Source organism: Callithrix jacchus, chromosome 13 (assembly GCF_049354715.1).
Source record: "Callithrix jacchus isolate 240 chromosome 13, calJac240_pri, whole genome shotgun sequence".
In the NCBI taxonomy this organism is placed as follows: Eukaryota; Metazoa; Chordata; class Mammalia; order Primates; family Cebidae; genus Callithrix; species Callithrix jacchus.
In genome coordinates, this window is record NC_133514.1 from 18,430,031 (window position 1) to 18,453,057 (window position 23,027).

Consider the following 23,027-nt stretch of genomic DNA (forward strand, 5'->3'; position numbering starts at 1 on the left):
ACGTGCAAGTACTGTATTTCAGCACATGCTGTTGTGAGTACAAACATTACCCTCAATGTTGATTTTAATCAAACCACATCCTACAAGCCAACAATACCATGACCTGGGGACTTGCAACTCCACAGCCTCCCTCTGCCAGAGTCAAGCAGGGAGATGGTATCTCTGGAGCCCGCACAGCCTCTCTGGAGGTGGGGGAGGTGAGGCAGGTGGGACCCCATGCTTCCTGATAGCTATTTAGGTCCCTGGTGACACCTCCTCTGCCAGAGTGTGGGCTCCAGGGAGCAGGATTCACATAGGGCTCACTTGTCCTCCCAGCGTCACCAGGCGTAGACATTCTCAGAGTAAAGGGCTCACCATCCACTTCCTGGGTAAATGACTTTCCCTCCAAGCCCATGAGGTGAGCCCAGTGGTGGCCTCAGCTCACTGCTCAGCTCACAGGCTCCAGGCTGCAGCATGGGGAGGGTCCCCTAAAGAGCCCTGTGGACTCTGCTGAGGATCCCCAGGAGCTCCCAGAGGCCAAGAGCAAGACAGAGATACGCAGAAGCAGCTGTTCAGCAGACCTCAGTCCTGCAGAGGCCAAAACATGGCTGTTGTTATTCAGAAGGGAAGGCCAAAAATGCTAGAGGCATGGCTCCTGAGGATTATTTTTGCTGCAGTCAAAGTATTGAAACCACTGTTAAGGAGAAAGTCTTCAAAGCAGCCAGAGAACAAAGGTCTCCTCCCCATAGACAAGCCAGGTGAGAGGGGCAGCCTAAGCCAGAGAAACCACAGCAGGAGGAGGCAGCCGCAGAGGGCCGCCCCAGGCAGTGTGTCTCTTTCCTCCTCTTTACCAGGACTGTTCCGCCTCCCTCCACCCAGTGCTGAGACCAACAGCAGACATGGGGCAAGAGCTTGATGCGCTTAATATGATCTAATCCATACAAACCTATTACCAGCAAACTCCAATGCCTTCAGTTTGAAATTCTCTTCATTTAACTTTTTAAAGCGGTCATTCCTAGTTTCCCTCATTCTTACCAGTGCTCTGGGCAGAACTTGTATGTGGCCTGGTACACACACTTCCCCATTCTGAGCTGCAATCTCCTCCTCTGTAAAATTTGATGATTCCTTCAATTTCCTGCTCAGACACCTGGGTGGGCTGCAAGTCTCTGTGACTCAGGGTCTCCTTGTGGCCATTGTCCTCACCCCAGGACCTGGTGGGGGACATGAGTTCTGGGAAGAAACCTCAGGAAGGCAAAGAACCCACTCAGGAGTCCACATCCAGGGCTGGATGCAGGGTCCCCAGTATGCACCTGGACCTGCTGTCCCCACCCCTCCCAATGAGGTCACCCCAGGCAGCCCAGGCTCAGCACATCCAGGACCCACTGCTGGGGCCAGGCCCCTGATGCTGTGCTTGAGCGGACACCCCATCCTCAGGGTGCAGGCTGTGCGTAAGGGTGTCACCAGGGCTGCCGGAGGGACAGGGTTGCAGCAGGGCCTGCCAGCCTGTGTGCTGCTCAAGATGGCCATGTGTCTCCCACAGTCAGTCCAGAGCCCCAGGCCACTTCAGAGAGTCAGGGCAGCCATGAGGACAAGGGATTGTACCCACCTGGGTTCTGCTGTGGGTGGGAGGCAGTTCCCCAGCCCACAAGGCATCCAGTTTCTGGAGAAACCATGTCACTCTGTTTACACATTCAGGGATACTTTCACCACCTGGAAAAGGAGTCTCCTTAGCAGGCAGGGAGGGGCCCATGCAGCATCTCCCTCCCGGAGGGAAGTGGGGGGTAGGGGTGGGCTGGGGGCTGGAACACTAGACAAGGAGCCCTGCGCCTGGGGACAGGAATAAGGCCTTGCAATTCGGGAACACCCTGAGGAAGGGGGATGAGAAGGGGAAGTAGAGTAAAAGCAAACAGTTGGAAAATCTGTTTTCTGCTCTGTTCTGCTCTGACCAAGGCTGAGTAAATTCCCTGACCACGTCTCATCCTGACCCTTGTCACCCAGTTGAGGAACTGACTGCCCCCCGCCTGGCTGGGCCTGAAGACAGGAGGAACTGACCCTGCCCTCCTGGACTTGGCTGGGAGATGAGGGAACCCCCCCAGCCCCTGGAGAGAGACTGATGAGACCAGTGTCCTGTGGGGTGAACGGGATGTGGGGATGGGATCACAAGGAGGAAGATAGAGCCAGGCCGGAGACACCAGGACATAGGGCAGGGGTGGGCATTTCTGTCTGTGGGAACAGAGCAGGAGGAGGCAGGGCAGAGTGCCCAGCACCCCCACCCTCAGCCAGCACCTACTTGAGCCGATGCCTTTCAGGGAAGGAAGGAATTCCTTCCACAGTGAAGTCTTCCAAACAAACACAGCCACAACCGTGACTAGAACTATGACCCCTACGATGGTGCATAGGAGGTAATCGCAAGAGGCAGGAGTCCCCGGGCTGGTGGTCACTGTCTCTTCAGCAGCTGGGGTTTTTGCAGTGGCGTTGGCACCAGATTCTTAACATGCCTGATATCACTCCAGGACGTACAATTACTGACCAGGACTTTCCCACTGGAGCACCTGGGTACACACAGGGAGGGAGGGGGGACTCTTGAGGGAAAGCTGGCCAGGTAGGATGAGAGAGGAGCCACCCTCCCTCTGCAATGACCCCGAGAAGGCGTCAGGAGAAGGATAGGCTCCTCCTGTCTGCAGGGTCCTCACATGCTCTCTGGTTGGGGCTGGGGAAGGGTCTGAGCATGTGCACTTCAATCAGCCCCTTGACCTCCCTGCTCTGGGGTCAGAGCTGCAGCTCCAGGAGCCTTCTGTGCTGGCACACACTGAGCTTCCCTGGGCTGCAGGGGAGGCCTGTGTTAGGATGAGCCGCACTCCAGGGAAGATCACAAGCCCTAGTGGCCGCAAGCTGAGCCCCGTCCTCCAGGTAACCCACAGTGCAAGTGCATTCTCACCCCTACCTGTCTGCCGGTTCCTCCCAAAAAAGCAAACAATAGAGGGCCAGAGAAGGGAAAAGTACCCCTGGCCCTTACAACCCAAATCGGGAAAAGACAGGCCTTACCAAGAGATTGGGGCCAGGAGCAAGGTGGGCTGGAGGGGCTCAGGGCTTCATGAGAACTTGAAGGAGCCCCACCCATGGCCTTCTTATGACTTTTGTCGGTTCTGGGTATTTTTGTCTTTATGGGTCCTGCCTGCATAAAAAAATATTAAAAATTACATTTTTTTAACAACTTGGTATGGCAACAAATACAACCTACACTGGATTCAAGTGTTTTCTTCTCATTTCAAAAGGAAATCGCATTTCCCAGGTTTTCTGAAAAGAATCAAGGGAGTAGAAAGTTGCCTCTTGTGCCCAGTGAACAATTTGGCCAGGCCAAGGGGACTCATGCTGGGGAGGGGCAGGGAAGGGGCTGCTGCAAGGGGCAGGGGTGAGGACAGGCAGATGGACCAGGAGGGGCCACCGCAGGCTTAGGAGACCCCACAGGCTCAGGGATGCCTCATGGGGATGGAGGCTCCATGGGGTCGGGGAGAGATAGGGGTACCAGGTGACTCGGGTCTTCTCGGGTTCCTGAAAGCTGTCAGGAGCCCCTTGGCTGCTGTCTCATCCTGTGCTGCACTCCTGGCACATTTCAGGAAAGTTTTCATTCTGGAAGGTGCCTTCTTTGCACTGACACACTGTGTCTCTGGTCGTGGTTCAGGAACTTCTATCTTTTTGACCTGATGACAGAGCATAAGGTTTTGAGAATGTGTTTTCCTGATGTATCCCTCGACCTTCCTCACCGTGCCAACCCCTTCCCACTCAGCTCGACTCAGTGAGCCACGGAGTTCTGAGGGCCGGTTCTGCACCAGCACACTCAGGGCTCATACAGGACACCCACCCTTCAGCTGTCACCAGTACTCACAGTCATAAAAAAGGAGCGCGATTCATTATTTATTACATCAGATTAGGGGGAAAGCATCATTCAGATCACATGGTGAGTAGCAAGGCAGATGCAGGGGCATCACCTGAGGGGCTCTGCAAGGAGAGGAGCCCTCTGATGACTTCCCCAAAGCCCTGGCCTTGCTGGGGAGGAGAAAGGGGCCTGAGAACCTGAAGGCTGAGTGAGGCCGAGCACCTGCCAGGAGAACAGAGCCCAGGGAGAGAGCCTGGCCCCAGAGCAGACTGGTGCCACCACTGAAACCCAGTCCTGTCCGCTCGGCCAGGCCTTCTCTGTGCTGTAATCTGCCCCCAACCCCTTGCAGCCGATAGTTTAGAATATTTCCCAGCCAGGTGGCATGCATTATAAAAACTATGTCTATTGTTTTTTTATCAGCCAAATTCATAATCATGGAATAGGGTATGATGACGACCAAGTTGGGCTGGAACTTGGTTCCCTGACTCACATCGGCTACTCCCACCTCATTGTCCCGCACTCTACCTCAGGGATGCCTCATGGGGATGGAGGCTCCGTGGGGCTGAGGAGAGATAGGGGTACCAGGTGATAAGGCCAAACTTATCTTTTTGGCCGGGTGCAGTGGCTCATGCCTGTAATCCCAGCACTTTGGGAGCCCAAGGCAGGCAGATCATGATGAGGTCAGCAGATCGAGCCCATCCTAGCCAACATGGTAAACCCTTTCTCTACTAAAAATACAAAAATTAGCTGGGCATGATGGCACATGCCTATAGTCCCAGCTACTCGGGAGGCTAAGGCAGGAGAATTGCTTGAACTCAGGAGGCTGAGGTTGCAGTGAGCCGAGATTACAACACTACACTCCAGCCTGGTGACAGAGCAAGACTCTGTCTCAAAAACAAACAAAAACTTTCTCTTTTGGCCCTCAGTGGAGTCCAGACAGAGAAATCCACTCTTCCAGGCTTGGTCTTGTCACCAGTTCGACATTCGTTACATATTTTTGAGTGGCACTGCAGACAAAAATATAATACAAACCACATGTAAAATTCATTCTGTGAGAGCCATATGAAAGGATTTAAAAGAATGAGGTCAAATTCATTTTAACAATGTAGTTTTAACCTAAATACTACATTTCAACATGTAATCAGTATAAATAATTGACATATTTTACTTTTTTACACCCTCACTCACAAAGTAGCATCCAGCCTCCTCTGCATGTGATCTGCCCGTGCTGGTCCTCCTGACCTGTTTTCCCTCCACTCAGCTCAGTGGCCCCTGTCTTTGCTCAGTATTCCTGAGCCCCTGCACCCTGGGGCTCTCCTTCCTGCAGGGCCTTCTCAAGAGCACTTTTCCTGGCTCTCTGCAAGACTGGTCCGGTTCAACTTTAAAATCACCATCCCTGAGAGGCCCCACCCACCTGTCTCTTTCTCACTAATCACTTAATTATTCTTCATGGTTCCCATCAGGACATCCTGACTGTTACATATATTTGTGTGTCTTTTTTTTTTTTTTTGATACGGAGTCTTGCTCTGCCACCAGGCTGCAGTGCAATGGCGTGATCTTGGATCACTGCAACCTCCAACTCCCTGGTTCAAGTGATTTTCCTGCCTCAGCCTTCCGAGTAGCTGGGATTACAGGCAAGTGCCACCATGCCCAGCTAATTTTTGTATTTTTGGTAGAGACTTGGTTTCACCATATTGGCCAGGATGGTCTTGATCCCCTGACCTTGTGACCCGCCTGCCTCGGCCTCCCTAAGTGCTGGGATTACAGACGTGAGCCACTGCGCCCCGCCTATTTGTGTGTCTTGATAGCATCTCAGAAAGAAACACCATGAGGCCAGGGTCTCTGAACCCCCCATTATCATGATGCCTGACTGACAGAAATTATCCAATGAATCCCTATGGAAAAAGAACCAGAAAGTGCAGGAAACAGAAGTCTAGAAGCACATAGAGACAAAACCGTGATAAGGATGAGAGATCAGTCTCCAATGGGGGCCTCCAGGCTGTACTATAGACCCAGGATCCTGGCCGACCCCCACAGACTCAGCTTCTAGGTCTGCCCCAGTGCCAGGTAAGTCCCCATGAACTCACACTCCAGGCCCTTCCCTGGGGTCTTAGGGATGAGGCCCATGCCAGCACCTGGCTGACATCTGCAGACCCAAGCTCAAGACCCACTCCAGTGCCAGTTAAGCCCCCATGGACTGAGGCTTCAGTTCACCTCTCTGGAGACAGGTCTCAGCCTACCCATACATGCCTGGTTGCCAAACCAGCTTGCCTGAGGACTCCAGCGACCAGACCACCCTTGAACCACACCACATGGCCTGCCAGGAATCTGTGAACAGGCATACTGGTAAAGGGTGTTCCCTGACAAAGCTAGTCTGTAAATACTGGAATAAGTCCCTGCTTTTTCAAAGCACATATTCCAACATATTGTCACAGGCTCATGAGCAATCAGGAAAATATGACAGCACCAAAGAAACAAAATAAAACACAAGTAATCCACCCCAAACAAATGGAGATTTACAGTGGCCTGATGAAGAGTTGAAAATACTCATTTTAAAGAGCTTAGTCAGCTACAAAAAACAAAACAGACAACTAAGTGAAGTTAGAAGGACAATACATGAACAAAATGAGAAGTTTAATAAACATACAGACACCATAATAAAGAACCAAACAGAAATTCTGGAATTGAACAACACAATATCTGAACTAAAAAAATTCCACAGAGAGCTTCAACAGCAGAGTTAATTAAGCAGAACAAAGAATTAGTGAGCTTGAAGACAGATCATATAAAATCTCCAAATCACAGGAACAAAAAGAAAAGAAGAATGAGAGTGAGCACAGTGGCTCACACGTGTAATCCCAGCACTTTGGGAGGCCGAGGCAAGCTGATCACAAGGTCAGGAGATCGAGACCATCCTGGCTAACATAGTGAAAGCTCGTCTCTACTAAAAATACAAAACATGAGCCAGGTGTGATGGCACGCACCTGTAGTTCCAGCTGTTCAGGAGGCTGAGGAAGGAGAATTGCTTGAACCCAGGAGGCAGAGGTTGCAGTGAGCCAAGGTAGTACTACAGCACTTCAGCATGGGTGACAGAGCAAGACACTGTGTCAAAAAAAAACAAAACAAAACAACTGATCTCCCAACCCTCAATTCCTTAATAGAAACATTGGAAGCTGTACATTTTACGCTGAGCACTGTTAGCCACTTCCCACCGGTTTTGATGTGTTATATTGCCATTATTTATTTTGAAATATTTAACCTTCCCTTTTGACTTCTCTGAACCACAGATTTTTTAGAATTGTGGTGGTTCAATATCCAAATTTTGGAATTCTCTATGGATATTGTTACTGATTTCCAGTTTAGTGTCATCAAGTTTAGAGATCATATCGTACATTATTTAACTCCTTTTAAATTTCTTTAGACTTGTTTTATAGCTCAGAACATGCTCCGTCTTGACAAAACTACTGTGATCATAGTAAAGAATGAGTCTTCAGTGGCTGTTCCACTCCAGCTCTTTAAATGTCAGTAAATCAAGGTGCTTGAGAGTGTGCAGATCACTTGCTACTTTACTAGTGTTTTCATCTGATTGTTCTGTCAATTGCAGAGAAACAGCTGATTTAATCTCCTTTTCATTCTATTTTTGCTTCATGTGTTTTGAAGCTGTATTACTAGGCATATGCAATTTGTGATTATCATTATACTCCCTGATGAATTAACCTTTTTAACTACACAGGTCCCTTTTGATCTCCTGTAATATTCTATGTCCTAAAATTGTTATAGTAAGTAGCTAGTCAGGTTTGAGTAGGGCAAGAGAGGGTCCTCTCTTCTTACACTAGGAGGGTTGGGTGACCATCAGGTGATGGTTAGGTGGTTTTTAACTGTTTCTCTAAAGTAATAACTGGTTACAGCTGATGCCAGGGAAAGGCAGTCTCCTAATAGATAGAAAGCACCTGAAACTGATCATCAGCTTCCCAATAAGATTTCAAAAGTGGGGAGAAGTAAAAAAAAACCCAGAAGTTTGCCAGTGTGTAAATTCTCAAGTCGGGATGTCAGGCTGCACGCTTGGCTCCTCACGTCACCTGCTTGGCCATCTTCCAAGTTGTACTTTCCTTCTTTCCTTTCCTTTCCTTCCTGTTCTAAAGCTTTTTAATAAACTTTCACTCCTGCTCTGAAACTTGCCTGTACCTCTCCTTCTGCCTTATGTCCCTCAGTTGAATTCTTTCTTCTGAGGAGGTGAAGAGCTGAAGTTGCTGCAGACCCCCGCAGATTCGCTGCTGTCAGCGTAGAGTGACTTGGATTTCTTCCATTGCTAACAAAATCAACTTCATCTGATAGTGAGATAGCCACAGCAGTTTTCTTGGCCTTAGCATTTGCATGATTACCTTTCTCCATCCATTTACTTTCAACGTACAGCATCTGTGTCTTCCTTTTAATTCCCATCTCATAGACAGGATATAGTTGAGTCTTGCTTTTCCTGCCCTTCCAACCCTTTCTGCCTTTGAACTGTAGTGCCCAGTGGATTTACAGTTAGTGCAATAATTGATATAATTGAGACAGACTTATAAATGTACTATTTAAGCTATGATTGTCTTGTCTAATCTTTTTCCCCTTTTCCCTTGCATGTTTAAATGTTAATTACCTTTTAGGATTCCATTTTAGTTGGATACTTTTATGTACACATATTTCCATGATCTATATGCAAGTGCTATAAGGAATACAGTATACAATCCTGTCTATATTCTATTTAAAGTTTTAAAAAAATAGATTTACTGTGGTATAATGAATATGAAACAAAGTATACCTTTTTAAGGTCTGTCGTTTGGTAGATTGAGATGTATGTATGTATACACTGTGAAACTATGACCATGACAACATAATGACATGTTACCATCCCGCAGAATTTCTTCATTCTTCAATGTAATCCTCTCTTCTGCTTTGGTTCTATGTCTCCAGCAATGATTCTGGGTTTTGTCACAATAGATTAGTTGCATTTTAATAAAAAGTGGAATCAGATGGTACGCATTCTGCTTGGATTCCCTCACACAATGGGGTCATTTTGAAACCCATCCCTGTGGTCCTGTGCAGCAATGCTGCATTCCTTTTCATGGCTCAGTTGTGTTGCTGAATTATGGTGTGGTATTAATGTAAAGCATAAGAGACTCACAACAAGATAGATCCATTCATTACCATCCACTATTCCTAAGACTTAACTATGTGTACTTTACGAACCTTACAGAAATGTCATCATCGATAGTACATATTTTCAAGAAACTAAGAGGAAGTAATAATCCTTTACATTTCCCCCACCTTTATATTTATGGTGACCTTCTTTTCTTCCTTAAGATCCCGACTTCCATTTGGTGTCATGTCTCTTCAGCCTGAAGCATTTTGTGTCCTGTGGGTCCACTAACAGTGAAGTGTCCATAGTGTTTCTAAAATCATATTCATGTTCCTAATTCTTTGTGTTTGTTTGTTTGTTTTGAGATGGAATCTTGCCCTGTTGCCCAGGCTGGAGTGCAGTGGCGCGATCTTGGCTCACTGCAACCTCCGCCTCCTGAGTTCAAGAGATTCTGCTGCCTCAGCCTCCTGAGTAGCTGGGATCATAGGTGCATACCACCACGCCCGGCTAATTTTTTGTATCTTTAAGTAGAGACGTGGCTTCACCATGTTGGCTGGGCTAGTCTCGAACTCCTGAACTCGTGATCCACCCGCCTCAGCCTCCCAAAGTGCTTGAATTACAGGCATGAGCCACCGCACTTGGCCCCTCATGTTCCTAATTCTTAAAGCCATTTATGCCTCTTTGGTAGTGATCTCAGCCAAGTCTCAGATTAGGAAAAGCAGAATCCACCTTGAGCCTCTTTCCTGTTCTTACCAAACCTATTGCACCACCGGCCTGCATTATCATCATTTTCCTCAGGTCTGCCTCGCTGCCACTTGCCTCCTTTATGAGTATGCAACCTGACCCTCACCCTAACCACCAAGGACTCATCCCAAATGCTGCCCAGGCCACATCTAGAGGTCACCATCTAATCCACTCTACACTAGGCAAACAGTGATCTCTGATCATTGATGATCTGATGGGGGATGTCCCCAGTGAAAACTTGACAATAGCCCTGGTGACTCTGGACCTGGGCAATCCTCCACACTCTATTCAGATCCTCTGTTCTGTCCTCAGCCTGCCTGCCACACTCCCTGCATCTCACGTTTAGCTCTATGAGCTGGCTGAGGACACAACACCTGCATTAGTGCAGCTTCCTAGAATCCACATCACTCATTCATTCACTCAGGGAAGGCATGTAGGTGCCTGGCAACCACATGTGCAAGGAGCCGTGGAATATCAGGAACACGGTGCGGCCCTCCCTTTCCTTAGCACAATTTCCACTCACAGGAGCTGAGGCACTACCATCATGAACCCCAAAGTCCATCAGCATGTGAAAAGTCTGGAGGGGCTGCTCGGGCAGAGGTGACAAATGCAATTGGTGGCAGGGAAAATAGTGGACATAGAGGAAAGAGTTCACACAGACAGAATTCTAGACAGGAAATCAAATTAATCTGGGAGGGGAGTGAAAACAAGTCAGGTTGGCATGAGGCTGTGCAGGATGTGGGTCTTTGATTGAGGGAGAAGTGTGGCCAGAGATGTGAGGCTGTCGGTCCATAGAATTTCGTCAGACTGGAACTTTTTCCTGGTGTGTGTGCATGTGTGTGTGTGTGTGTTTGTGTGTGTGTGAGAGAGACAGAGACAGAGAGAGAGAGAGAGACAGAGAGAGCAGCATGCCAGAGGCATGGTGGAGAGAGAATGAGAATGAGAAGGGAGGAGGGTGGAGGCTTGCTCAGGTCCTTCCCTGCAAGGCCCTGCTGCTGATCCAGGATCCTCCCCAGATGAGTCATTAACTGGGGGTTTCCTGGTCATGCGCGTCCCCCACTAGTGACGCAGTAGGTAGGTGGTTCCACAGCCCAGTGTGGCCATCAGCCTCCCTTACACCAATCACACTCCTCTTCCCTCTGCAGGGTACACACCTCCTTAAAGCTGCCAGTTGACCCTGAACTGAGCAGTGACTCAGAAGACCACATATCAACTCAGACTCGTTCTCTTGGACTTTCTGTGGCCTGGGATCTACGTCTGAGGTTTATGGAGTTTCTTTTTGTCCCTGTATTAAAAGACCAGGGCCAGCCACTAAAGAGCTGCATGAGTCTGGGAAAGTCACTTCCCTTTTTTTCTAAACATCACGTTTCTCTCTCCTGAAAACAGGAAGTGGCATGAAATGAGCTCTCAGAGACCTCCCAACAGTGACCCAGAATGAGCTGAGCACCAAATATTCCCCTGGGAAAGGCAGCAGAAGCCAGCGGGGCAGTGGGTGCTGCTCCCCTGAGTTTGGCTCACCCATTCCCAACCCCATCCCCACCCCCCCCTCCGCTCCCACTCCCCAGGGAATAGCTCTGTGACCTTCAGCAAGTTTCTGAGTTGATCTGTACCTCATATTAAGAGAACCAGCTTAATCATAGTTCTGGCACAGTCAGATGCTGTGATAATTAAATGTGTGAATTTGGATGAACGGCTCTGAACAGAGCTTGGCTTACAGCAAGTGCTGTATTTCAGTGCACACTCTGAATAGCATAATCATTACTAAAAGAATTTTTTCTTGAGATGGGGTCTCACTCTATCTCCCAGGCTGGAGTGCTGTGATGTGAACACGGCTCACTAAAGCCTCAACCTCCAGAGCTCAGGTGATCCTTTCACCTCAGCCTCCTGAATAGCTGGGACTACAGGCACATGCCACCACACCTGGCTGATTTTCTGTGGGGTTTTGTTGCTGTTGTTATCTGTAGAGACAGGTTTTTCTGTGTTTCCTAGGTTGGTCTTGAACTCCTGGGCTCAAGAAATCCGCCTGCCTTGGCAGGACTACAGGTGTGAGTCATGGCACCCTACCTGCTCTGGCCTGTTGACTATTACGAATTAAAGGTTGTTGAAAAACAGTAGGTGCAAGAAGATCCTTTTGACCTCTTGTGTGTTTCCGAAAAGCAGGAAATGAAAGTCCTCAGGGAAACATGAGACGACCTCCTTATTTTGGGGGATGAGAAATTGAGGCCAATAGAGTACTGTGCAGACCTTGTTAGAACCACACTTGAGAGCTTCGGCTTGGAGGGAGGGGCCAAGATGGCTGAACAGAAACAGCTCCAGTCCGCAGCTCTGAGCCAGGCCAACGTAGAAGGTGGGTGATTTCTGCATTTCCACTGTGGTACCCAGTTCATCTTATTGGGCCTGATTAGGCACTGGGTCCAACCCACAGAGAGGAGCAGAAGCAGGGTGGGGTGTTGCTTCACCCGGGAAGTGTGAGGAGCCAGGGACCTCCCTCCCAGAGCCAAGGGAAGCTGTGAGGAACTGTGCTACCTGGTTGGGTTCCTATACTTGGTTTTTGCAATCTCCAGATGAGGAGATTCTCTCCTGTGCCTATACCACCAGGGCCCTGGGTTTCAAGCACAAAAATGGATGGCTGTTTGGGCAGACAGCAAGCTAGCTGCAGGAGTATTTTTTTCCTACCCCGTGGAGCCTGGAATCCCATCAAGACAGAACCATTCACTCCCCTGGAAAGGGGGCTGAAGCCAGGGAGCCAAACGGTCTCACTCAGTGGGTCCGTCTCCCACAGAGCCCAGCAAGCTAAGAACCACTGACTTGAAATTCTCACTGCCAGCACAGCTGTCTGAAGTTGACCTGGGATGATCGAGCCTAGTGGGGGGAGAGGCGTCCACTATTATCAAGGCTTTAGTAAGCAGTTATCCCCTGACAGTGCTAAGAAGTCTGGGAGGACTAGGCTGGGAATGGCAAAGTGGCTATGGCCAGACTGCTTCTCTAGATTCTTTCTTACTAGGCAAGGCATCTCTGAAGGAAAGGCAACAGCCCCAGTCGGGGGCTTACAGACGAAAACCCCCCACCTCCCTAGGACAGAGCACCTGCGGGAAGGGGACGCTATGGGTGCAGCTTCAGTGAATTTAATCGTTCCTGCCTGCCGGCCCTGAAGACAGTAGCTGATCCTGACAAGAGGGATTCTCCCAGCACAGCACACCGGCTCTGCTAAGGGACAGAGTGGGTCCCTGACCCCATGCCTCCTGACTGCGAGAAATCCAACAGAGGTCAAGAGACATGTCATACAGGAGAGCTCTTGCTAGCATCAAGCCAGTGCCCCTCTGGGGTGAAGCTTCCAGGAGAAGGAGGCAGCAGTCTTTGCTGTTCTGCAGCCTCCACTGCTGATACCCAGCTGTACAGGGTCTGAAGTGGACCTCCAGCAAACTGCAGCAGACCTGCAGAAGAGGGGCCTGCCTGTTAGAAGAAAAACTAACATGGGTCCAGGTATGGTGGCTCACACCTATAATCCCAGTACTTTGGGAGGCTAAGGCAGGAAGATCACAAGGTCAGGAGTTTGAGACCAGCCTGGGCAATATGGTGAAGCTCTGTCTCTACTAAATATACAAAAATTAGCCAGGTCTGGTGGTGGGTGCCTGTAGTCTCAGCTTGGGAAGCTGAGGCAGGAGAATCACTTAAACCCAGGAAGTGGAGGTTGCAGTGAGCAGAGATCTTGCCACTGCACTACTCCTGCCTGAGCAACAGAGCAAGACTCCATCTCAAATAGAAAAAAGAAAAGAAAAGCTAACAAACAGAAAGCAACATCAATATTAACATAAATGACCCCCACACACACACAAAAACCATAACCATCCGAAGTTTATCAGCCTCAAAGATAAAAGGCAGATAAAACCATGAAGATGAGGAAACACCAGTACAAAAACGCTGAAAATTCCAAAAACCAGAATGGCTCTTCTCCTCCAAATGATCACAGCTCTTCTCAGCAAGGGCACAAAACTGGATGGAGAATGAGATTGATGAATTGACAGAAGTTGGCTTCAGAAGGTGACAGTCCTCTGAGCTCAAGGAGCATGTTCTAACCCAATGCAAGGAAGCTAAGAACCTTATTGATAAAAGGTTATAGGAACTGCTAAGTAGAAAACCAGTTTAGAGAGGAACATAAATTACCTGATGGAGCTGAAAAACACAGCACAAAAACTTTGTGAAGCATACACAAGAATCAGTAGCTGATTCAAGTGGAAGAAAGGATATCAGAGATTGAAGATCAGTGTACTGAAATAAGGCATGAAGACTAGAAAAAATAATAAAAAAGGAATAAACAAAGCCTCCAAGAAATATGGGACTATATGAAAAGACCAAACCTACGATTGATTGAAACCAATGAGGACAAAGAGACAGTGTACCAGAATCTCTGGGACACAGCTAAAGCAGTGTTAAGAGGGAAATTTATAGCGCTGAATGCCCACAATAGAAAGCTGGAAAGATCTAAAATCAACACCCTGACATCACAATAAAAAGAACTAGAGAAGCAAGAGCAAACAAATTCAAAAGCTAGCAGAAGACAACAAATAAGAGCAGAGCAGAACTGAAGGACATAGAGACACGAAAAACCCTTAAAAATATCAGTGAATCCAGAAGCTCGTGTTTTAAAAAAGATTAACAGAATAGATGGACCACTAGCTGGACTAACAAACAAGAAAGAAGAATCAAATAGACACGATAGAAAATGATAAAGAGGATATTACCACTGATGCCACAGAAATGCAAACTACCATCAGAGAATACTACAAACACCACTACACAAAACTAGAAAATCTAGAAGAGATGGATAAATTCCTGGACACATATACTCTCTCAAGACTAAACCAGGAAGAAGTTGAATCCCTGAATAGACCAATAACAAGTTCTGAAATTTAGGCAGTAATTAATAGCCTACCGACCAAAGGAAAAAAAAAAAAGCCCAGGACCAGACAGATTCACAGCCGAATTCTACCAGAGGTACTAAGAGGAGCTGGTACCATTCCTTCTGAAACTATTCCAAACAATAGAAAAAGAGGGACTTCTCCCTAAATCATTTTATGAGGCCAGCATCACCCTGATACCAAAACCTGGCAGAGACACAACAAAAAAAGAAAATTCAGGCCAATATCCCTAATGAACATAGATGGGAAAATATTCAATAAAATACTGGCAAACTGAACCCAGCAGCACATCAAAAAGCTTATCCACCTTGATCAAGTCAGCTTCATCCCTGTGATGCAGGGCAGATTCAACATATGCAAATCAGTAAACATAATCCATCACATAAACAGAACCAGTGATGAAAACCTCATGATTATCTCAATAATAAGAGGCCTTCAATAAAATTCAACATCTATTCATGCTAAAGACTCTTAATAAACTAGGTACTGATGGAACATCTCTCAAAATAATAAAAGCTATTTATGACAAACTCATAGTATCATACTGAATGGGCAAAAGCTAGAAGCATTCCCTTTGAAAACTGGCACAAGACAAGGATGTCCTCTCTCACCACTCCTATTCAGCATAGTATTGGAAGTTCTGGCCAGGGCAGTCAGGCAAGAGAAGGAAAAAAAGCATATTCAGTTAGGAAGAGAGGAAGTCAAATTGTCTTTGTTTGCAGACGACATGATTGTATATTTAGAAAACCCCATCGTCTCAGCCCCAAAACTTCTTAGGCTGAAAAGCAACTTCAGCAAAGTCTCAGGATACAAAATCAATGTGCAAAAATCACAAGCATTCCTGTACACCAACAATAGACAAGCAGAGAGCCAATTCATGAGTGAACTCCTATTTACAATTGCTACAAAGAGAATAAAATAGGAATACAACTTACAAGGGATGTGAAGGATGTCTTCAAAGACAACTACAAACCACTGCTTGAGGAAATACAAGAGGACACAAACAAGTGGAAAAGCATTCCATGCTTATGAATAGGAAGAATCAATATCATGAAAATGGCCATACTGCCCAAAGTAATTTATAGATTCAATGCTGTTTCCATCAAACTACCAGTGACTTTCTTGCAGAATTAGAAAAAACTACTTTAAATTTCATATGGAACCAAACAAGAGCCCATATAGCCAAGACAGTCCTAAGCAAAAAGAACAAAACTGGAGGCATCATGCTACCTGACTTCAAACTATACTGCAAGGCTACAGTAACCAAAACAGCATGGTATATGCATGGTACCAAACAGATATATAGATGAATGGAACAGAACAGAGACCTCAGAAATAACACCACACATGTACAACCATCTGATTTTGACAAACCTGACAAGAACAAGCAATGGGAAAAGGATTCCCTATTTAATAAATGGTGCTGGGAAAACTGGCTAGCCATATGCAGAAAACAGAAACTGGACCCCTTCCTTATGCCTTATATAAAAATTAAGATAGATTAAACACTTAAATGTAAAACCCAAAACTGTAAAAATCCTAGAAGAAAACCTAGGCAATACAATTCAGGACATAGGCATGGGCAAAGACTTCATGACTAAAACACCAAAAGCAATTGCAACAAAAGCCAAAATTGATAAATGGGATCTAATCAAACTAAAGAGCTTGCACAGTAAAAGAAGCTATCATCAGAGTGAGCAAGCAACCTACAGAATGGGAGAAAATTTTTGCAGGTTACCCGTCTGATAAAGGTTTAATATCCAAAATCTACAAGGAACTTAAACAAATGTACAAGAAAAAACACAACCCTCTAAAAAAATGGGCGAAGGAGATTTACAGATACTTTTTAAAAGAAGACATGTATGCAGCCAACCAACATATGAAAAAAAAGCTCATCACGGGTCATTAGAGAATGCAAATCAAAACCACAATGAGATACCATCTCACAACAGTTAGAATGGCAATTATTTTTAAAGAAACAACAGATGCTGGCGAGGCTATGGAGAAATAGGAACACTTTTACACTGTTGGTGAAAGTGTAAATGAAGTTCAACCATTGTGGAAGACAGTGTGGCAATTCCTCAAGGATCCAGAACCAGAAATACCATTTGACCCAGCAATCCCATTACTGGGTATATACCCAAAGGATTATAAATACTTCTATAAAGACACATGCACATGTATGTTTATTGCAGCACTATTTATAATAGCAAAGACTATGAACTAACTCAAATGCCCAACAATAATAGACTGGATAAAGAAAATGTGGCACATATACACCATGGAACACTATGCATCCATAAAAAAGAATGAGTTCACGTCCTTTGCAGGGACGTGGATGAAGCTGGAAGCCATCATTCTCAGCAAACTTAACACAGGAACAGAAAACCAAACACTGCATGTTCTCACTCATAAGTGGGAGTTGAACAATGAGAATACATGAACATGGGGAGGGGAACATCACACACCAGGGCCTGTTAGGGGGTGGGAGACAAAGGGAGAGCATTAGGACAAATACCTAATGCATGTGGGGCTTAAAACCTAGATAAAGGGTTGATAGGTGCAGCAAACCACCATGGCTCATGTATACCTATGTAACAAACCTGCACGTTCTGCACATGTATCCCAGCACTTGAAGTAAAATAAAATAATAAATAAAGTATTCAGGGATAAAGAGAGAAAAATAAATTTAGATTGTATACACATATAAAATGCATTTTGAAAGGTAAGCTTGTCTTTTTTATTCCTTAAAGGAGCAGATATTAAAAAAAAAAAAAAGAATCACTCTTATCTTTAGCCTCCCATATATTTACTTGCTTCTTCACGAGTTACTTGGTCTAATTCAGTATGTAAGTAACTGACTCTCACTGCTTCTTCTGTGACAGGTAAAACTTGCATTAAATAGATGTGTGCGCTTTTTTCTTTGGACCTGTCTTATGTCAATTTGATTCTCAGGCTCAGGAAAAAAAAAAAAAAAAAAGCCCTTAAAGGGGAGCTTAGCTTCCCTCCATGACCCCAGTGGTGACTGTAATCAAACCACATCTTCTAGGCCAACAGTACCACATCCTATGGCCTCTGTTGCCTCCCTCCAGCACGGCCTCTCTGGAGGAGGGGAGGCAAGGGTGGTGAGATCTCAGGCCTCCCTTACTCTACCTCCTATTAGTGATATGATCCCTGCTGTCACCTCTCCCACCACACTGTGGGCTCCAGGGAGCAGGATTCACATTTGTCCTCCCTGGCTCCAGCAGACTCCAGGCACAGGTGTTCTCAGAGTAAAGGGTTCACTGTCTACTTCCTGGGTGAATCACTTTCCCCCCAAGCCCATAAGGTGAGCGCAGTGGTGCCCTCAGCTCACTGCCTAAGGACAGGCTCCAGGCTGTGGCACAGGGAGGGGACCCCAGAGAGCCTGTGGACTCTGCTGAGGAACCATAGGAGCTCCCAGAGGGCCAAGTGCAGGGCAGAGATCTGAGGAAGCAGCTGCTCAGATAACTCTAGTCCTGCAGAGGCACAAATATGGCTGCTATTATACAGAACGTGAGGCCAAAAATGCTAGAGACATTGCTCCTGAATCTCATTTTTGCCACTTTTAAAACGGAAAACAACCTGCCCTCCTCTCCCTGGGTTGTTGGGAAAATCCACCACATGAAGATGTGCAGTCTCTGACTGGGAGCAGGACACCAGCTGCCCAACAGCACAGGCTTGAGGCAGGGCACTGTCCCCACTGTCCCCATCTCCAACCTGGAAGCTAGGGCTTCGCTGCCCTGACACTCCTGGATACAGAGAGGATCAGAACTAGGACTGTGGTCTCTCTGTAAAGGCTGGGTGAACAGCCATCTGGGGCCACGTGGATGGAGACCTTTCCTGCTCTTCAAACTGCAACCCGGGTTGGGTACCTACTAGGACAACTGGAAGCATGGCAGGTGAACCAGGCTGTGGCCTTGCAGTGCCATCACTGTCCTCACTTGAACTCTGCATGGTGCTTTACCCCAGTCTTCCCCCTCCCCACCCCAGTCTTCAGAAGCTTCTGCCCCAGCTCAGGGAGCTGGTATGGAGGTGCAGGTAGGAGCAGGTGCAGCTTCTGCTGGGTGGAAGACACGTGCCCTGGAGATCTAGAGTCCAGAGTGACTGATACCAGCCCTAAGGATGCAATTTGACCTCCCACATCTGTTACACAACTTCTGAAGTTTACACAGGGTTGCTGAAAATTTTTGTCTCCTGCTCCTTTTACAGGAAAGAGCTGGGGCCACACCAGAGTCACAGAGCTGGAGCGGGAGCAAGGCAGGGCCCAGCCATCCACTTCCTTCAATCCCAGTATTCTTTGACAGCCTGAGAGCCTGAGACCACGAATCTTGATTCCTATTTTGATAGAGAGAGGGACTGAGTGGAAGGACCTGGCACAGAGATTGGACCAGCCTAGCAGTAACAGAGCCAGGACCTGGGTCAGGAACTGAGCTCAGCTCCAGGCTCATGTGATATCATCCTGACAGCCTGAGGCCACAGACCTTATCTCCATTCACAGGAATGGCAGGTGGCAGGGACTGGCCCCAGCTGACCACAGTTTCCCAAGTGCACAGCTGGGAATTCATTCTCCCTGCCGCCCTCCCCTGCTGTCTCATCTGGATCCCTGGTCATCTACTCTCAATATCAAAAAACTCCTGTATCCTTGAAAATCCCTAATACATAGGGAAGGAATGAAAATACATAACAATGTGATGTATCATGTTTTACTTCTTAGACTAGTAAAGAATGTGGCCGGGCGCGGTGGCTCATGCCTGTAATCCCACCACGTTGGGAGGCTGAGGCAGATGGATCATGAGATCAGGAGATAGAGACCATCCTGGCCAACATGGTGAAACCCCATCTCTACTAAAATATAAAAAATTAGCTGAGCGTGATAGGTGCACACCTGTAGTCCCAGCTACTTGGGAGGCTGAGGCAGAGGAATCGCTTGAACTGGGGAGGCAGAGGTTGCAGTGAGCCAAGATCGTGCCCCTGCACTCCAGTCTGGCAACAGAGCAAGACTCCATTTCAAAAAAAAAAAAAAAAAAAAAAGAGAGAGAGCTAAGTGTAGCAAGGGTGTAGGGACAGAGGCACATTTGTGGACTAGGTGTGAGTATAAGCTGGGTTCAGTGGTCTTTGGAGGAAAATTTGCGGACATCTAAAGAAACTTCTGAAATCATTTATCCTGCAGAAGGAATAAGGTGCTACTTCTAAGGAGGTGCCCAATAAGCTGGTGCACATGGATGTGTGGACACACGATAGATACATACAAGGTTATTTAGAACAATAACCCATGCAGTAAAATACGATACCCTTGTCAAAAAGGAGATCCATCTCGTGCCACTGCACTCCAACCTGGGTAGCAAGAGCGAAACTCCGTCTCAAAAGAAAGAAAAAAGAGCTCAATCTTACTGTACTGCCATAAAACAGCTAATGTGATTTATGTTCGCCCCCAAATTTTAAAAAGCAGTTGTGCATTTAAATGCATTTAAAAAGGCAAGACTGCCCAGGTGTGGTGGGCTCACGCCTGTAATCCAAACATTTTGAGAGACTGAGGCAGGTGAATTACTTGAGGTCAGGAGTTGGAGACCAGCCTGGCCAAATGGTGAATCACCATGTCTACTAAAAATACAAAAATGAGCCAGGTGTGGTGGTGCAGTCCTGTGGTCCCAGCTACTAAGGAGGCTGAGGTGGAAGCATTGCTTGAACCCGGGAGACAGAGGCTGCAGTAAACCAGGATCATACCACTGTGCACCAACCTGAGTGACAGTCTCAAAAAATAAACCTCAAAAAGGAGAAAGAGAAAGAAAGGAGAGAGAAAAGAAAGAGGAAGGAAGGCGGGAAGGAGGAAGGAAGGGAGGAAGAAAGGAAGAAGGGAGGGAGGGACAAAGGAAGGAAGGAAGAAGGGAGGGAGGGAAAAAGGAAGGAAGAAAGAAAGGAGGGAGGGAGGGACAGGTGCCCTGGGAAGGGGAGAGGATCAGGACGCGCCTGGAAAGCAGACTCTGAACCTCAAGATTCTGCTCACAGCCCAGCGCGCGACCCTGGGAGAAGTCAATTCCCCACGCGCCTCCCCCAGCTCAATCTCCCCAGTTTCGGTGCCTGTCCTGTCGCGCGCAGGACCCAAAAGCAAACCACAGCCCTGGGTGCCGCCGCCTGGGCAAAGGTTCGTTCCGTTTCTTCCCCTCCCCGCCCCACTTGGACGTGCTTGCAGAGGGTGGCGTCGACGAGGCTGTTATTTATTTATTTATTGTCACCAACCTGTGGTGGAATTTGAATACCGTCTCTGATTCGCCCCGCTCTGAATGACGCCTGCCGGGGCGGTGAAAGTGTAGCGGCGCCGCGCCACACAACTCATCCTCCACACGCAAGTCTGCACGCGCCCCGCGAACACCGTAGACTCCAGGGACATTTCCGCGACCACGAATACACGGGCGATACTGGATCTACTGTAAAGGCTGAAACCCGCTGGCCTGGGGGACGAAGAGCGTTTCCTACCGCCGTCGGACAGCTGGTACAGAGCGCCCAGACCCCCTCGGGGTCCCGGAAAGGGCGCGGCCCCGGGACCCAGGACAGCGTGGGGAGCCATGTCTGGGCTTCTCACCCCCAAGACCCTTGTGCTCGTCGTCGTCGTCTCGGTGCTGCTGTCGGTGAGTCCCCGCCGCGAGCCCTGGGAAGAGCGCGCCTGGCGCTAGGAGGGGGCCGGGGGGGGGGGGCACGGCGGGGGTGCCTGGCCTGGATCGCCTTCTGCCGGGCATGTCCGGGCAAGACGTACCCGTCGTCGTCGGAGTCTGGGGAAGAGCAGGGTCCCGGGCTGGGCAGGACTGACCCGGGCCAGGAGGGGTCAGAGCGCGCGCTTCGCTCGGGGTAAATCCCCGAATACAGTGGGGGAGGGCGGCAGGTGGGAATTCCCCTGGAAGCCGCGGGAAGCCACGGAGAGGTCGTCGGACTTAGATTCTCTTTCCTTACTTTCTTTTTCTCTCTCTTCCTTTCTTTCCCTCCCTTCCTTCCTGCCTTAATTTCTTTTTCTTTTGCGCCTTCGAATGAATTCCGAAAGATGCTCATTGCAGTTCGCTTTGAACAGACAAGTCTGCAGCCAGCAACTCTCCTGTGGTAGCTGCGGCCCCGCGATTCTGTTTCGCGCGCTGGAGCCGTCGCGGGCGCAGCTGGAGAGGCCCCTTCCCCTCCTTAGCGGCTACGCCCCCAAGCGCGCGGGGCCGCTCATCACACCCGGATCTGGCAGCCAGACCCGGGATCCCGTTTCCTTCGTGAGCTGGGGGTGATGCGTTTCACACGTGAAGCGGGTACTGGAGCCTGAAGATATTCAGGACGAAAACACGTGCGGTTCTTTCCAGATTGACCCGGCCTCCCGCCAGTACCACTCTTTGGGGTTCCTCGGGAAACGAGATTTAGAAAGAGGAAGTCTTCCTAAATCAGGCACTTGCTGCTTGATAGCAGTTGCATTTTGGTCTGGGAAGGGCCTTTCTATCCACCCCCAGGCAGGTCTCTGTGTTAATAGGGAAGGAAGATGGGCTCTGTAGGGAACAGCACGGTGTGCTCAACACTTGGAACACAGCCTGGGCCAGGAGCTGGGGCTGGGAGCGGTAGTGAATCATCACATTTTACAGCGGAGGAGAACGCAGCTCAGAGGGGGAAAGTGTGTGGGCCCAGGCCTAACAGGAGGAACTGGGAAAGTAGGGTCAGGGGAATGCTAGTGTTGACCCAGAATAATGTCACTGTGAAGCACTGGAGTTGTATTGGAATATTGTTACACACCTCATGTTGAGTTCACTGCTTCCACCTCACACCACTGTGTGTTCTTGTTCTCACCTGAGTGGAGGGAGGGTGGGAACCGTCCTGGTGAAGCGGGTGTACAGGGGCTCTGCCTCCACCTGCTGCTGTGGTTTCTGAGGGCCTCGGCTGCCCGGCATCTTGCTTCTCTGTGGGTGGTGGATCTTTGGTCTCTGGCAGCTTTTAGGATTTTCTTTTTTTTTTTTAACTTTTACAGGAAGTTTAATCAAATATACAAGGAACAGGAAATCCAAATATGACAAACTTTTCCAAAGAGTAGAAAATGAGTACATCTCTAAACACATTTTATGAAAACTAATAAAACCTCTATATCAACCAGGATATTTCTTAGCACTGATTTGCAGTGACTTAGTTTGTTTGCCCAAGGTTGTGTTGAATTTCTTCGATTTTTGGCTTTAGACTTGTATGTTCTTTCTACTTGTGAGATTTATCTGTAAAGAAAGCCACAGCTGGGTTGTATTAAAGTTCTTGGATTTGGGGTTTTAGAGTTTATGTTCTGCTTGGAGATTTTTTTGTTAAGAAAGCCACAACAGCTCACGCCTGTAATCCCAGCACTTTGGGAGGCCGAGGTGAGTGGATT

The 23,027-nt window shown here is 48.0% G+C and overlaps 2 protein-coding genes across 3 annotated transcripts in view; one reads left to right on the plus strand and one right to left on the minus strand.

Annotated features, from left to right (window-relative positions):
* Window positions 1-881: 881 nt before the first annotated feature.
* Window positions 882-21,224, minus strand: LOC100397065 (uncharacterized). The gene is given in 5 exon segments (XM_078346869.1): window positions 882-2,470; window positions 2,473-2,534; window positions 3,575-3,646; window positions 17,994-18,135; window positions 20,897-21,224. Coding segments are annotated over 5 exon segments (1,368 nt in total). The 3' UTR covers window positions 882-1,706.
* Window positions 20,999-23,027, plus strand: part of TNFRSF10B (TNF receptor superfamily member 10b) — a 32,844-nt gene continuing 30,815 nt past the window's right edge. For both annotated transcript variants that reach the window (XM_017963691.4, XM_008979187.5), the window contains exon 1: window positions 20,999-21,285. In XM_017963691.4, coding sequence (XP_017819180.2) covers window positions 21,223-21,285 — 63 coding nt within the window. In that variant the 5' untranslated portion in view covers window positions 20,999-21,222. The remainder of the gene's footprint in view (window positions 21,286-23,027) is intronic.